The sequence below is a fragment of the Talpa europaea genome (genome assembly GCF_964194135.1).
Source record: "Talpa europaea genome assembly, chromosome: 4".
Taxonomy (NCBI): Eukaryota; Metazoa; Chordata; class Mammalia; order Eulipotyphla; family Talpidae; genus Talpa; species Talpa europaea.
This window is the reverse complement of record NC_140070.1, coordinates 31,047,819-31,065,181: the sequence shown is the minus strand read 5'-3', so window position 1 is coordinate 31,065,181 and position 17,363 is coordinate 31,047,819. Positions and strand designations below refer to the sequence as shown.

Sequence of the window (17,363 nt, the reverse complement as noted above, 5' to 3'; positions counted from 1 at the left end):
TAAAGGAGACTGCACAACAACCCATATTTTGTTGTATATTGTTTGATTGTGGCCATATGCATGAACCCAGCAATCCTTGACGTCTTCTGTATGCAAGGGTGGCACTGTGCAATGAGACAACAAAAAATGTAAGGCATGTTGTTTTTTTCCTCAAGGAGTTTCCAGTCCAGTTGAGAAAATAGGCATCCAAAAATTAAGTTGGATCTTAAATAAATGCAATTCAGGATATAAGTCAATAGTAAGGATAACTGAGCAGTATATGACTGATTGACAAACATGATGGCTGATAATTATCCATAGGAATTCTAGGAATCCGAAGGAATACTTCAGGCTCAGTGTGCCTAGTCTTGAAAGATGGCTAAGACTTGGACTGCTGCAAGAAATAGGGAGGTGTTTTTCGTTGAAATGGAACTAACCATGGCTTCTTTTGATTTTAGGACTGAAAATTTGCAGAACTTGGCCTTCAGACTGAAAAAGATTTTTCTCTCTAACAGTCTCCATCATGATTCACAGCCTTTTTTTGATCAACTCCTCAGGAGATATTTTCCTGGAGAAACATTGGAAAAGTGTGGTCAGCCGTTCTGTCTGTGATTATTTTTTTGAAGCGCAAGAGAGAGCTACGGAGGCAGAAAATGTGCCTCCAGTTATCCCTACTCCTCACCACTATCTCTTAAGTGTTTACCGCCACAAGATCTTTTTTGTAGCTGTGATCCAGACGGAAGTCCCCCCTCTATTTGTCATTGAGTTTCTTCACCGAGTAGTGGACACATTTCAGGTGCGTGAATATGAGGAGGTTCAAATACGTTGATTATAAAGTGTCTTTATAGTTGTGTTTTCATTGCATTCAGCCTCAATTAAGAAACTTTTTTAAAAAATGAAAATTCCTAACGTTGCTCATTTCCATAACTGCCCAATAAGATTCTTGTTCCTGTTTGTTGGCTACATCTACAATGACAAATCGACTATTTTTGAATCTGTTGCATGAGAGAAAGCCACTCTACTTGATATGATGATGTATAGTCATTTTAGTTCTGGAGATGGCGATTATCCTACTTTCTGTTCACAAATCAGAGGGTTTTAGTTTCTGTTTTAGTGGACTTGATACTGTCCATTAAATACATTGCTTTTAAGTTACATCAGAGTGATAAATCTGTAAAGATATAGATAGATAGATGTTTTCACTCTCCCTAGCAGAGGTAATTTGTGACCCTATATATCATCTTGGATTTGGAGTGTTTATCCATAGCAAATGAGGACTAGGGTTGAGCTTTCATTGCAAACTTAAAATTGGAAAATCTTCTGTACTGTAAGAATTTCAGTGACACATTTTATCAAGAGACAGTTTTCAATTTGAGTTTTCTTTCAGGAATAGATTTGAAGATCTTGAGGAATGCGGTGTAAGGGAAGTTAAGTAGTGGGTGTTAGCACCTTTTCTAGCATAGGATTTGGGACTGCCCAGACTCTCAGTTCAGACAAGTAGAATCCTTTCCCTCAAGGAATTGCTCAACTTCTAACTGTTGTGGGTATTTGCATAAACTCAGATGATCAATGAGAAACAAGGGCCCTTTGGTTTAACTCCTGTGTCATGTGAAGTCTGCAGTTAACCACATGAATACAGAAATGGTGGAACTGTGAGAAAAGAATGAGGACTTTCACATGATAAAAATTTAAAAGATCAAAGTCCTTTCATCTGTACTCATATCTTTATCACATGTCTAGAACAACTATGCTAGCAGAATTAATATATATTTTATAATTTTCCTGCAAATACTTTTTGGTAGTACTATTCTAGGATTTTAGTTCTCATGTGGTATACTGGTTTCTTCACACAATAAAACCCCCAAAATTACAAACCCCAGTAAGTGGAGGAACTAAAACAGAAGAACCCTGTAGTTATAAACTTCAGCTACTCTAGTTGGGTCTTGTTATGATTTCCACATGTGGTATTTTACCCCATTCTAAGATTAACGTTCCCATTGGTGAAACTCAACATCTGCTTCCTATCGCCATAGTAATATTATGTAACTTATTACAGATAGGAAGTGAAAAAAGTTGTTTAATATAGTTGAAACCACAGAGGAATTTGGGAAAACTGTAAAGATGCTGGTTTGGAAGTCTGGGGCTACAGAGTTTGTCATTTTTGAAGCATTTGTTTAAAGTGACTGAACACATCCTGATTTTATTGCTTTATATGATGTGTGTTCTCTTTCACTGCGTAATTTCTCTTTATACAGAATGTGACAGAAGAGTTTCAACTATATAATTGCAGCACTTTTGCTGTACCACTTTGTTATTCTTGCAAGTCTCCTTTCCAACAACTCAGTTCATATTATACCTGATTTATAAAATTTAGTGATGTGTTTTTTCATCTTTCCAAAATAAAATCATTCTTGGAAAGAAAGTGTGTAACTTTTTTTCTCTTAAATTCTCTGGCTTTTTAAATAAGAAATTCCTGACTCCTAAGTGCTCTTGGAAATTAACATTATCTGACATAATTTAGATCATACCCAGAGTCTGTCTTTAATTTTGGATATCTACAATTTGGGTGACATAATTTTGATGTTATGTTTTGAGAATATTTGAAAAATACAGTGTATTAAATGGCAAGACGGTGAAATGATCTGGAAGTCATACTAAAGCATGAACAGTGGAAGGCTGAAACAGGGAATTTGGCCCTGAGAAAAGAAATTGAAATGAAAGCTTATAGTTACCTCCAAATAACTGTGGGGCTCTTATGTAAATGTGTTCTATAATATCAATCTTACAAGCAAATTTCAGTTCAGCAGAGAAAGAACTTTTTAATATCAAAACTATCCATGAATAGAATGGACTTTCTTAAAATGAGTAAATTTCCCTTGAGTGTATGAATTCAAAGAGCATTGTGTGATCCATCTCGGAAGTCCAGTGAAAGGTAAAACTGACTTTGCTAGAAGGGTACACCAAATGACTAAAAATATTTCTTTTTAAGTCATTTCATTATGCATATATTACATTTTGCATAGTGCTTTATAGTTTACAAAGCACTTTCATACATATAATCATTTTATCAACCATACTTTGTTCTTATAACATCCCTGTGTGTCCAATAATGATTATACTATTAAAGAAGTCAAAACCCAAATTAGCATGAGTTAATCTATTAAGTGATTGTTATGATTATAAATTAAGTCTTCTGATTTGGAATCCAGTGATTTTTTTTACACTCAGATAATGCAGTATCTAAGTTTAGACTTTGTTAGTAAAAGAACAGTGAGTTTCTAGAATCTTGAGTTTCTAGAATGTTAAGGTAAGGCCTTTCTAGTGTGCTGATTCACCCCTCTCATTTCATTATTTTTCCTTCCAGTTGGCATTCACTGCATAAATGTTAAGGAATAGCACCAAAGTAAAGGTTAAAAAGTTTTTCTTGTTCAGTCTATTCCATATCAAGTATTATCATTTTATATAATTCTTTGTTTTTTTCTTTAAAATATATTTTTTAAAAGATTTATTTATTTATTTATACAAGCACTGGGTATAGTCAGAAGCGCGGGAGGGTGAGAGAATTCACCAGAGCCAGAGTGGGGAACAGAACAGGCAGACTGACAAAATACACTGCTGAAGGGAGCAGTGGACACGGCAGGAGAGATCTCCTGCCCCATGTGGGAACCTCGCTGGTGGCCCGGGATCCAACCAGCGCTGCAGAGGCTGCGGGCAGCTTTGCAGCCCAGCGCTCAACCACTGCGCCACCAGGGGAGGCCCTATATAGTTCTTTTAAATCTTGTTCATAAATACATGTTGTGGTCTAGATTCAATTTGTTTTTTAAAAGCTTGATGTAATTGACATATCACTTTGTTAGTTTCAGACTGCAGTATAATGGTTTGACGTTTGTTTACATTGGAAAATGATCACCACAGTAAGTCTAGTAAGCATTTGTCACCATATTTTAAATTTTTTTTCTTATGAGAACTATAGTCACTCTGCTGTACATTACATTCCCATGACTCATTTATAGATTCAGTTTTTTATTCTCTTTATTTTATCTAGTTGAATAAATTGATCTAAAAAGATTAAGTGACTTATCCTAGTTTCTAAAAAGTTAGTAATGTCACTGGTGCTGTAAGCTAGTTCAGCGTTCCTTCTGCCTCACCAGGCTGGCTAAGAGATCTTTGTGAAATGTCTCATTCTCTCACTGTAGAATTTCCTAGAAAGTCTGAGTAAACACATATGCATGGGACTAGATCCTGATTCTCTAGCAACATTCTTTCACTGTTTACAGCCTCTGAGTGATAAATGTTTATTATATTTTCACCAGGATTATTTTGGTGTCTGTTCAGAGCCAGTCATCAAAGACAACGTGGTTGTGGTTTATGAGGTGTTGGAAGAGATGCTTGACAATGGATTTCCACTGGCTACAGAGTCGAATATCCTCAAAGAACTGATAAAGCCTCCCACTATTCTTCGAACAGTGGTCAATACCATAACAGGTAGGGAGACGGGGAACCCACAGAAAGCTGCTGCCATCTTGGCTTCATCTGGAGCTATGCTTTGTTTTGAGGGGTCACAAATATCCAGCTGCTTTAATGTGTCTTTGAGTATGGCTTGAAATAGTTCTTTTGTAATGTAGAAAACACCTTGATTCCAATGACGGAATGAACTGTTCTCCTTTAAAAATAATTTTTTTCCTCATTACAGAAAAAACACATGATTAGTGTAGAAACATTGGATATGCAAAGAAGCACAAAGAACATGAAAATAACTCTTAACCCCACCACACTTTTAATATGCTGATATGTTAAATAACTCTTGTTCAACTTTTAAACTTACCTTTAATCAACATTTTGTGAAAATGATCCCATTATGATAAATATTCCCTATGTCATTTTTAGTGACTTTACCATTTTCTGACGTGTGGAATAGACCCTGTGTTATTAGCTCAGTTCCTATTTATGACTTTTCTGATTTTTCATCCTTTTAAATAACAGGGAATTAACATCTTTGCATAATAAAGGATGATTTCTTTTCTGTACTTGAAACAGCAGTGCTGTGTCAAATGGACATTTTGAGGACCTTAATTCATTATGTCAAATTGCCTTCCAGAAAATTTATGCCAATTTATACTTTCAGTGGCAAGTTCTATGCACCTTAGCCTACTCTATCATCATTTTTTCTTAAATTTGGCAACTTAATAGTTTAATGATATCTTATTATTTTTACACTTTTGTTATTAAAGAAGTTGAAATCTGTTCAATTGCTTATTGACTTTTTCTTCTATCGTAAATCATCTTTCTGTGTCCTTTACCCTTTTTTTTTAAGTGTTTTTCTTTTTTCATACTAAATTAAGAGAATTCCTGTCACTTAAGAATTAAAGCTGTGTAGCAGGAATCTAGAAAACTTAAATAAGGGACCAGGAAAATGAATAACTATAAGAAAGTGAAAATCAAAATCAACAAAAAACGATGAACCAGAGACACTTTTTGGGGGGTTGGGGGCGGGAGGGGAGGGATTGGGGTCAGAATGGGGGGGTTGCAATTGTATGGGGAATATAAAAATAAAATTTATTATTTAAAAAAATAAAAAAGCTAATTGTGGACATATAAAAAAAAGAATTAAAGCTATGTATATGTGAGAAGTACACATGTAGTTTGTAGGAGTTCTTTTTGTATTTTGAATACTATGTTACAGGTATTTTCTCACAGTCTGACATTTGTCATTAACATTGCTCATGATATTGTTAGTTTACTCACATATAAAATTTTTTTGATGCATTAAGGTTTTAGATTAAGGTTTTATTTCATACGGTTTTTGTCTCATTGAGGTTTTACATTTTGGGTCTTGCTTAATATATAAAACAAGGTTGTCATAGAACTTGATAACCTGAATGAAAAATAAATCTTTAGAAGTATAAATATACAAGAACAGCTAAGATAATTTTGAAAAAAAATTTACACAAGTTTTAAAAAGAGTGATAGACAAAATATATCTTATCAGATTCAAGATATATTATGAAGTTTAGATAGTTTTAAAAATATAATTTTGGCACAGTAATAGACAAATAGATTATCGGGATAATATAAAAGACCAGAGATGGACCCTTATAAAGGAATTTAGCATACATAGATGTGGTCATATATCAAATTAGTGGATCAGGAACCATTTGTTAAATATATTGTGTTGAGACAGTTAGCTGAAACCTCTTTTTTTTTAAAGATTTATTTATTTACTTATTTATACATACAAGCACTGGGTACAGTCAGAAGTGCGGGAGGGTGAGAGAATTCAACAGAGCCAGAGTGGGGAGCAGAGCAGGCAGAAGGACCGAAGTACACTGCTGAGGGGAGCAGTGGGCGGCAGAAGAGGTCTGCGCGCCATGTGGGACCCTCCTCCGGTGGCTGGGGAGCAGCCGGGGATCAAACTGGTGCTGCAGAGGCTGCGGCAGCTTTGCAACCCAGCGCTCAACCGCTGCGCCACCGGGGAGGCCTGCTAAAACCTCTTTTTTAAAAAGATTTATTTATGCATATAAGAGCTGGGGTACAGGCCAGAGGTAGGGTGGTGGTGAGAGGATTCACCAGAGACAGAGTGGGGAGCAGAACAGGCAGACTGACTGAAATAGACAGCTGAGGGGAGAGGCAGGCGAGTCAGGAGAGATCTGCTACGCCATGTGGGTTGTTCCCTGGCCAAGGATAGAACTCGTGTTGCAGAGGCTGCAGATAGCTTCATAGGCTGTGTCTTAACCCTTTGCACCACCAGGGAGGCCCAGAGAATATCATCTTGATCTCAGAGTCGGGATGGTCTTTCTTTACAGTGTATTTCCTGCTAGTTGTTTTATGACTTTTTTTTAGATTTAACTCTTTAATTGACTTGAAGATTATCTTGGTCTATATAATATAAGATAAGGCTCTCGGGCCTCCCCGGTGGCGGAGTGGTTGAGCTCTGGGTTGAGAAGCTGCCTGCAGCCTCTGCAGCGCCAGTTCAATCCCCGGCCGCCAGGCAAGGGTCCCACATGGCGGGCAGACCTCTCCTGCCCGCCCGCTGCTCCCCTCAGCAGTGTACTTCGTCAGTCTGCCTGCCCTGCTCTCCGCTCTGACTCTGAATTCTCTCACCCTCCCGCGCTTCTGACTGTACCCAGTGCTTGTATAAATAAATAAATAAATCTTAAAAAAAAAAGACAGATTAAAAAAAAAAATAAGGGTCTCTGTTTCTCTAAAATTATATATTAGTTTTCCTAGCACCATTTATTGAATTCTCTGTTTCAAAATGATATTTTTATCTTGTATTAAGTCATTATGGATTCTTGGTCTGTTTTTAGGCTTTCCTACGATATTGCTTTAATTATTATAAGCCCAATGATATGTTTTAATAATAGTACTTCTTTTTAAGAAAACAAATTTGCTGTTTTTTTTTTAATATCCTGGGTTCATTTAGACCTTAAAAATTTTGTTAGTGCCTGAATCATTTATGAATACTATAAAGTCATTTTTCTGAATCTCACTTATATCTAGAAAAAGGTATCTGTGAACCACTGTTGAAAAGCTGAAATGTTTTGTAAACATTCTGAGTTTATCTATGTTTAATGCTGTTTACTTTAGGTTTAAAAAAAATCCAGGTTACATAAGAAGGAAATAGCTTTTAAATTTCAGTGTAACTTTTGAATTACAAAGTATATTTTCAGTGCCTATATGGGAAAAATCAAGTCAAGGAATTGATTTATAGATTTATAGAAAAATCTCATTTGTATTGTTTTCCTAAATTTCAAAATGTTTTGGTGTAAGAGAGATTATGCTGATGTATAATACATTGTAATACCTGTTGTAAATGTGCTTAAGAACCTATGTTGGAAAAAGAAAAATATCGGATGGTTTCACTTATAACAGGAATATAGGGGAACCAAATAAGACATCAGTATAAAAAAAAATAATAACAGTACAAAGCACAGCAAAGCAAAAACAGACAATTATAAATCAGAGACATGCTGCAGGGGAGGAAGATGGAATGGGATCAGAGGGAGGGAGGAAGGAGCACAGGAGACTGGTGATGGTGCATGGGTGCCTTAGGGAAGGAAATTCTATGTGGATTCAATCTGAGGGGGTGGGGGGAAGCAAATATTGTTTAAAAAAAAGTTACAGATCAATGAAAAAAAAGAACCTATGTCAAAGTAGAATGTTATTATCTGTGAAAATTTTATATGAATACATAGATTACCACCCCTACTGACCACCAATATATTATTTAACTGCAAGCTATTGTGGAATTTGAGAAACCAAGTTCAGGTTACTTTCAAAACCAAAATATGATATTGTTTCTCAGGTAACCTTTTAAATCTTTATCTTTCTTGAGGAGGCAGACCAGATGGCAGCCAGTTTTAAAAATAGTCTAGGTTATCCATATAGAAATTAGGAAAACTCTCGTTTTTAAAAATTCCTCAAGTGAGTGCATAAATAGTGGGAGCATAGAAATGTCTGGGAAAGTTTTATGGTGATTAGATAATTGACTATATCCAATTATCAAATTAGAATTAAATTACACTAATGTTTATTACCTTAGGAAGCACCAATGTGGGTGACCAACTACCCACTGGGCAGCTGTCAGTGGTGCCTTGGCGACGAACTGGAGTGAAATACACCAACAATGAGGCCTATTTTGATGTGATTGAAGAGATTGATGCCATCATTGATAAATCAGGTAGGTATTTTCAATGAAACTAGAACTATGAAAACCCCTTTCATATTAACATAATACTTGCTAGGTTTCAGAATTATTCCCCACTCAGCGTTATATTCATTTTAATTTCATGCCTATTTTGTGTAAGGCACTGTGCTAGTACTGGGAATGAACTTAAATGTCATGATGAAGATGGCATGCTCATATCTGTAGAAAACCTTAAAGAGTTAACAAAAACTGTTAGAACTAATAAATTCAGTAAATTTCTGGGTTACAGAATCAACATATAAATATCAGTAGTGTTTCTACACACTAACAATGAACTATACAAAAAGGAAATTAAGAAAATAGTCTCATTTATAATAGCAATAAAAAAGAATAAGATGTCAAGGAATAAAGTTAACCAAAGAGGTGAAAGACTTATATACAGAAAATTATAGAATGAAAATTAAAGAAGGCACAGATAAATGGAAAGACCACCTACGTTCATAGATTGGAAGAATTAATATGGTTAAAATGTCCATAATTTCCAAATTAATCTACAGATTCAATAGTATCCCCATAATAACACCAATGGCTTTCTTTATAAAAATTCTAAAATTCATTCAGAACCACAAAAGACCCCAGATAGCCAAAATGGTCTTTTAGCAAGTACAAAAGCCCTAGAGACTTCATAATTCCTGGTTTTGAAATATATTACAAAACTGCAGTGATCAAAACCAGTATGACATTGTCATTAAAAACAGATACATCAACCAGTGAAACAAAATAGAGATCCCAGAAATAGATTCACTCACTTACAGTCAACTGATGTTTAACAAGAGCACCAAGAACACACTGTAGGATAAGGATATTCTCTTCATTAAATGGTGATGGGAAAACTGGATATCCACATGCAGAGGAATAAGGTTTGACCCTATTTCATACTATATACAGAAACTAACTCAAAATGAATTAAAAACTTAAACATAAAACCTCTAACTGTAAAGTACTAGAAGAAAATAAAGGGGAAATGCTTCTTCATGCTGGTCTGTGCAATGATTGGTTAGATATAACACCAAAAGCGAAGACAACAAAAGCAAAAATAAACAGATGAGAGTACATCAAATTAAAAAGCTTCACAACAAAGGAAATGTCAACAGAGTCAAGTGACAACCAACAAATAGGAGAAAATATTTGCAAACTGTGTAGCTGATTGGGAGTTAGTATCCATAGTATAAAAGAACTTATTTAAATGACAGCTGTTTTTCAAAAGAAGATATACATACAAGTGGCCAGCTATATATGAAAAGATGTTTAATGTCAGTAATCATTAGGAAAGTGCAAATCAAGAACACCATACTGTTAGAATGACTCTTATCAAAAAGATAAAAATAAATGCTGCTGCGAATGTGGAGAAAGGAAACCCTTGTGCACTGTTGATGAGAATGTAAATTGGTGCAGCCACTGTGGAAAACAGCATGGAGTTTCCTCAAAAAATTAAAAGTAGAACTACCATATGATGCAGCAATTCCCTTTCTGGGTAAATATATCCAAAGGAAATGAACTAAATATCTTGAAGAGATATCTGCATTTGCATTTCATTGCAGTATTAATCAAAATAACCAAGATTTGGAAACAATGAAATACTGTAATGAAAAAGAATGAACTACTGATATACCCAACATTTTTTTTTTTAAGTTTTATTTTATTTATACAAGCACTGGGTACAGTCAGAAACGTGGGAGGGTGAGAGAATTCACCAGCGCCAGAGCGGAGAGCAGAGCAGAGCAGACAGACTGACAAAGTACACTGCTGAGGGGAGCAGCGGGTGGCAGGAGAGGTCTTTGCGCCATGTGGGACCCTCATCTGGTGGCCGGAGATCGAACCAGCGTTGCAGAAGCTGCGGGCAGCTTCGCAACCCAGTGCTCAACCGCTGCGCCACCGGGGAGGCCCTATACCCAACAACATTAATAAATCTCACAGTGTTGCGCAAAAAAGTCAGATGTATAAGTTATATATAGTGTGATTGTTTTTGTGTAAAGTTTGAAAGCAGGGACATTAATCTAGGATATAGAAGTCAGAATTTTAGGCATGTGTATTCATCTAAAATGGGTATGAGGAACATATGGGGATGCTGAAAAGTCTGTATTTTGGTGTTGGGGGAGAGAGGGTTGCATAAGTATATACATATTTTAAAATTCATTGAGATGTACATTTAAGATTTTTCCACTTTATTTTTTTTAAAAAGATTTATTCATTTATGCATACAAGAGCTGTGGTGCAGGCCAGAGGTGTGGGGGGTGAGAGGATTCACCAGAGACAGAGTGGGGAACATAACAGGCAGACTGACTGAAATACACTGCTGAGGGGAGCAGTGGGAGAGACAGGTGAGGTGTGCTGCACCATATGGGTTTCTCCCTGGCCGCCTGGGGATCGAACTTGTGCTGCAGAGGCTGTGGATTGCTTCATAGTGCGGTGCTTAACCCCTTGCACCACCAGGGAGGCCCCATTTTTCCACTTCAATGTAAGTTTAACTTCAATGAAAAAGTGAAAAGGCCAAAAAACTAAAATTGAGTGGCCAGATCATGAAGAGCATTATATACCATTTTAGGGAGGACAGTTTACAGCAATTGAGGAGTTTTAAGCTAAGGAGTAACTTGATCAGATTTGTAGTTTAGAACTATCAGTCTGGCTCTGGTGTGAAAGATGGCTTGAAATGGGCTAAGAAACTGCAAGTAGGGAAAGCAGGAGGCTATTGCTGAAGTGCAGGCACAACATATAGATTTCCATAATGCCAGTGAGGATGGGGAGGGAGGAGGAGATTTAAGAGATAGAAGTCTTGGAAAAGAGGAATTGGTCATTGATTAGATAGATGTTGGCCCTGAAGAAGTAGTCAAGGATGATCTATGTTTCTAGCCTGGGTAGCAAGATAGATTGCATCATGAAGATAGGGAAAATTGGAGCAGATCCAGGTACTGAGAATGAACAGCATTTGAATGTCCATGGATGTCAGTGACGTCCAAGTGGAGTTGTCCAATTGGCAGAAGTGAGATTAAACTGGAAAAAATATTAGAAAATAATTGCCCATAAGTGAAAATTGAGGCTTTGGGAAGTAGTAAAGTGTTTCAAGGAGAATATTGAGTGAAAGAAGTTCAGAACTGTGGAAAATTGACATCTAAAGGCTGTGTAAAACATGCAATTTGCAGCAACATGGATGGCGCTGGAAGGGATCATGCTCAGCGAAATAAGCCAGAAAGAAAAAGAAAAATACCGGATGGTCTCACTCATAGCAGGAATCTAGAAAACTTAAATAAGGGACCAGGAAAATGAATAACTATAAGAAAGTGAAAATCAAAATCAACAAAAAACTATGAACCAGAGACACTTTTTGGGGGGTGGGGGTGGGAGGGGAGGGATTGGGGTCAGAATGGGGGGGTTGCAATTGTATGGGGAATATAAAAATAAAATTTATTTAAAAAAATAAATAAAATAAAATAAAGGCTGTGTAAAGAAACAGAAGGCACCAAGGAAGAGGAGCTAGAAAAAAAGAAAACTAGGAGAGGTTAGGAGAAAGGAATATTTTGAAAAGGAAAAAGTAATCCATAGTGACAGATGCTGCAGAGAGATTGTAGTATAAAGACCAAAAGTGTCCATTCCGTTTTAACAGCAAAGCTCATCGGTGACCTTGGGGAGAGTTTCTTGATATGAAATTTTCTGAACCATTGGTTAAGATCCTGATGTTCTGTTTGATTCTGGTACTAGATTGAAAACTCCTTTCGGCTAGTTACTATCTCATTAATCTTTTATCCACCCCCATTAATTTATCACAGTGTCTCATACTTGATATGCAGTTGATAGATGCTTAGAAGGACGGACAAATATTTGGGTTGTTGGAAAAGTCATGATATGTTTTTTTCTGTTTTCTGTGCATATATGTGTCTTGACTTTTCTGACAACCCAATAGCTTGGACAGACAAATTGGACAGACGGAGAGCAGGTAAGAAGAAAGACAATGAACGAGGGTAGAGGAAAGAAGAAAATAAGTTGAAAAGAAAAAGAGAAGGTTAAAAGAAGAGGAGGGAGAGCGACATTAAGTTACTTGAGAAGGACAGAAAAGTGTTCAGTAGTCTTTTCCCTTCCTGTTGTTTTATCCCTGGCTCAGGTTCCACAATTACTGCTGAGATCCAGGGGGTGATTGATGCCTGTGTCAAGCTGACTGGAATGCCAGACCTTACGCTCTCCTTTATGGTAAAATTCTGGACCAGAGATGTAGATCTTGGGATGTGAAATTAAATCCTTCTGGAAAGAGAGTGGTGAGAATGGAATGAAACATGAGTAGATAACTAAGCCACAGAGCTTATATCATGCTTGAATTTTTTATAAGTATAGAATTTGTATGTGTGTGCATGAGCGTGCATATGTGTATGTGTTTTAATAAAGCAGTACCTAAATTACTCTACTGAAAGAAATGACAGTGTTTAATTCCTTCCTCCTGTTTTTCCTTGCCTGGTAACTGTAGAACCCCAGGTTGTTGGATGATGTCAGCTTCCATCCTTGTGTTCGTTTCAAGCGCTGGGAATCTGAACGTATCCTCTCCTTCATTCCTCCTGATGGAAACTTCCGCCTGCTCTCTTACCATGTCAGTGCACAGAAGTAAGCAGCCCTTATCGTTAAGAATGGAATCTGTGAGTGAGTGTGTGTGTGTGTGTGTGTGTGTGTATGTATAAACAATATAGCAAATGAGAACTCTAGCTCTGGATTTACCTGGGTTCAAATTCTAACTTCAAACTTACTAATTGAATAAGACCCCAGGTGAGTTGTTTAACCCTTCTGTGTCTGTTTTCTTATCTGAAAATTGAAAAAAATGATGAAAATTAAATAAGGGAACTAAATAATGCTTAACACAAAGTGCTTAATAAGTTTACTGCTATTTTTGTTAATGTGTCTAAATAAGAACTTTTTTCTCAAATTGGAATCTGAATATACTTATATTTATTCAACCCATTGACCCCCCCCAAATCATTAAATTAGGCTATGAAAAAAATATAAAATGCAGCAATTTTGGTTCTTGAACATTTTCTTTAAGATAGAGTCTCAGGGATTTTGGACACCCTTAGTAAGAGATGAGTGGTTGAAGGGGTACAGAAGAATCACATAGTGGCACCAGTACCTTCCTGTGTGATTTGGAATAAAACAATTTAGGAAAATACCGTAGTGCTTGAGAGCAAAGACTCTGGAATCAAACTGTCTTAGACTTCAAGCCCATCATTACTTATGATACAAGTTATTTAATTTCAGTTAAGAATAAGGACTCCAATTTTCATCAACAAAACCAGTAGCAGGCCCCACTTAGTAGTTGTTGGAAGGAGTAAATGAAATAACAGAGGTAAAGCACTTAACAGAGTAAACACAGGAAGTGTTCAACAGATGTTAAAAAATTGCTGTTTATTCTGTAACTTCTCTATTTCCTCTGCTGTCAAATCATGACAACATACTTCATAGGACTTCTGTAAGGACCTAGAGGAGGTCTGATCACAAAAGGTAAAAACACTCTTAAGAAATTATACAAAAAAAAAAAAAAGAAATTATGCAAAGACCATGAGTTATGAATATTACTCTCCAACTGCAACTAATTAAGTACAACTAATTATTGGTCACCTAATTTTTGTCCATAATATCAGTCTCATAGTAGGCTTAGTGTCCTCTTTCATTGTGTTCATGTTATTCAGAAAGTCACCAGAAGAGTTATTAGAAGAGCTGCTTTGATAAAGCATCTTAGCTTTATCAAAAGGAAAAAATAAAGTTTACCAGGTTTTTTTTTTTTTTCTGTGCTCACTTTTAAAAATTAGTAGTAAAAAAGGTAGTTCTGGGAGGAAAAACTGCTAAGGCAAAAAAGAGCATAGTATAAAGTACATGTTGCCATTTTTCCTTTACATTAATTAAGTGGACTTTTGGTGTCTCTCTTTTCTAGTCTGGTGGCAATTCCAGTGTATGTTAAACACGGCATCAGTTTCCGGGACAGTAGTTCACTTGGACGCTTTGAAATAACGGTGGGACCTAAGCAAACTATGGGGAAGACCATCGAGGGAGTGATTGTCACCAGCCAGATGCCCAAAGGGGTCCTGAATATGAGCCTCACTCCATCTCAGGGGACACACACATTTGACCCAGTTACCAAGGTAGGAGAACAAGAAGGACTTTTTTATTATTATTGTTATTATTATTATTAAATTTATTTATTTATTTCTTACATTGTTGATCATTTTGTACAGTATTTAATTTGTCTTTTCAGGTGTAGTCCCTGTAGTTCTCCCACCATCATAGCACCGGTGAGATCACCACAGTCCCTTATGCTCTTCCCCGCCCCTCTCCCCTCCCATTTTGACCTTTCTCCCTCCCCCTCCCCTCTGTATGCCTCAGATCTATGAACAGCTTGCAAGTTATGTCTTTTTTCTGACCCTTTGTTCTGTTTCTCTGTATTCCACATGTAAGTGAAACCATCCAATATTTACCTTTTTCCTTCTGACTTACTTTGCTTAGTATAATCCAAGAAGGATGTGTGAATTGCCAGTGTTAAGTAGAAGTGACTCTGCGGAAGTTAAAAATATAAACTTTATAATTTGGTAGAAAGGGGGATTAATTAAAGGAAAAAATTGTTTTGTCATTGAGATAGTTGATGGTAACAAAGGGTTCGATGCTGAGAAATACCTTGGAGGCAACTTATAATATTGTGAACAGATTCCCTGAGTTTAGAACTCGGCCACCTCAAAATGAAGGGTTCTTCTTCCTTTTTTTTTTTTTTTTCCTTTGAAGATGCTGTCTTGGGATGTAGGAAAAATAAATCCCCAAAAGCTACCAAATTTGAAGGGCACTATGAGTCTTCAGGCTGGCGCTTCCAAACCAGATGAGAACCCCACAATTAACCTGCAGTTTAAGATCCAGCAGCTGGCCATTTCTGGTAAGTCTCCCATAGTGTAGGTGGCTTTGAAGAGAACAGAAAAGGCACAGACATGAGAAAGCCATGTGGTGGCTCCCTTTGTACCACATGAAGTTTGGTTTCATTGCCTGATATGTAATCTTCAGTAAAATCTTTCCTGGCACATTGTGGAGGAAGTTTGTAATCCTTGCTTTGAAATCGCCTTAAGTGACCTGAGTAAAAGCATTTAAGAAAGAATGTTGGTAGAAATGTTCACAGGCAGTTGTTGAGTCATCCTTGGGTTGTTAATTTGTGGCTCCCAAGGTTTTCCGTATGGGAACACTTCTGCATTCTCAACTAGTAACTGAAAAGAATAATTTCCCCTTCTTCACCACAGTTTTAGAAGGCTTTTATGTTTGCTTTTATCATTATTTGGAACTATTGAGTCTATCAGGTCAGTCCATTATAGTCTACCCCTACCCTAGGATGTCAGGAATAATAATAATCATTATTTACTGGGATTTACTATGTGCCAGACAGTTTCAGCTCTTCTGTTTTCTTATTTAATCCTTATAACAATCCTGTAAGGTAGATGAATGGCTTTAGCTTTATATGAAGTTCTTATGTTTAGCTACAGTTATTATTTTGTCTAGCTTTAGTGATTATAATTCATTTAAAGTATAAATTCTTTCATCTTAAAATACTTAGTAATGGTGAAAGCTTATACAGCATAAAATATTGTTTGCTTAGTACAGCAAGGATATTTAGGAAGCATTCATTTATCTTTTTCATTTATTAATTAGTTTTCATTATTCATTCACTTATTTTTCCTTCACTATTTTGTTATTAATTCATGTGTTCAGTCCAATACCTTGAGAAAAACAGCCACTGATCTTATTTTTTCCTTTTCCCTTATCAGTCTGTATTGAATTTTCTGCCCTTTCGACTTTAGCAGTAGGTCTTCTAAAAGTATAACTTGTTAGCATTATTTTCTATCAATGTACATACAAGGAGAAAAGAATCTCCCAGCTGCATATAAATGAGATAAATGAGTGAAAGTAGTTTGCTGGTACATTGTTACAGTAATACTCGATCCCTCTCTGAATTGAAATGAATTTGAATAATTATGCTGCTTGCTTCTTTTGAGTCATGATCATGTCTTATTGTCCCTTCCTTCCAGGACTCAAAGTGAATCGTCTGGATATGTATGGAGAAAAGTACAAACCCTTTAAGGGCATAAAATACATGACCAAAGCTGGGAAATTTCAAGTTCGAACCTGAAAAGAAAGTTTACAAAAGGAGCAGTCACGAACACTTTTTCATTTCTTACTTGTCTAAAAGTAAAAAAAAAAAAAAAAAAAAGCAGCCTGTCTCCTAGGTCAGTCCCCTCCTGGACCCACCCGCTCCCTATTTTCCTTAGCCTTCAGTGCCATGGAACTAATCAAGGGAGAAAGGGTCGCCAGGGAGAACCGGACAGAACTGAAACACAATCAGCACCAACTCAGTTCTCAAAGAAGAGATGTGCAATGGAGGGTGGAGATACTTGATACCATATTTAACTCGTTCTAATGTGGTTACCATAGAAAGGGACTAGCATTTGTTACTTGCTTGGCTTTAATTATCTAAAGCCAATGAAAGACTTTTTTGTTTTTGTTTTCTAAGGTGGAAAAAAAGATTAGAAAGAAAGGAAGCTTGGAAGAAAAATGAATGTTAGTTAAGGAAAGGCCGGGAAAGAGTCTGATTCGTGAGGGAAGAAAGAGGAAGCTGAGTATTAAAGCAGTAAAGTGACAAGACGAGTGGTCAAGCTACACACGGAGGATGGGGAAG

General features: G+C 36.5%; 1 protein-coding gene across 2 annotated transcripts; it reads left to right on the top strand.

Annotated features, from left to right (window-relative positions):
• Nucleotides 1–502: 502 nt before the first annotated feature.
• Nucleotides 503–16,817, top strand: AP3M2 (adaptor related protein complex 3 subunit mu 2; the record flags this gene model as incomplete). 2 transcript variants are annotated; one of them, XM_084231254.1, is made up of 8 exons in its annotated part: nt 503–775; nt 4,293–4,302; nt 8,522–8,659; nt 12,783–12,868; nt 13,140–13,273; nt 14,592–14,799; nt 15,434–15,578; nt 16,717–16,817. In XM_084231254.1, the coding sequence occupies 8 exons, from the start codon at nt 503–505 to the stop codon at nt 16,815–16,817; spliced, it is 1,095 nt and encodes a 364-aa protein (XP_084087380.1). The 2 variants fall into 2 exon arrangements, with proteins under 2 accessions (XP_084087380.1, XP_084087379.1); XM_084231253.1 differs by having other exon boundaries at nt 4,293–4,464.
• Between the last annotated feature and the right edge of the window lie 546 nt (nt 16,818–17,363).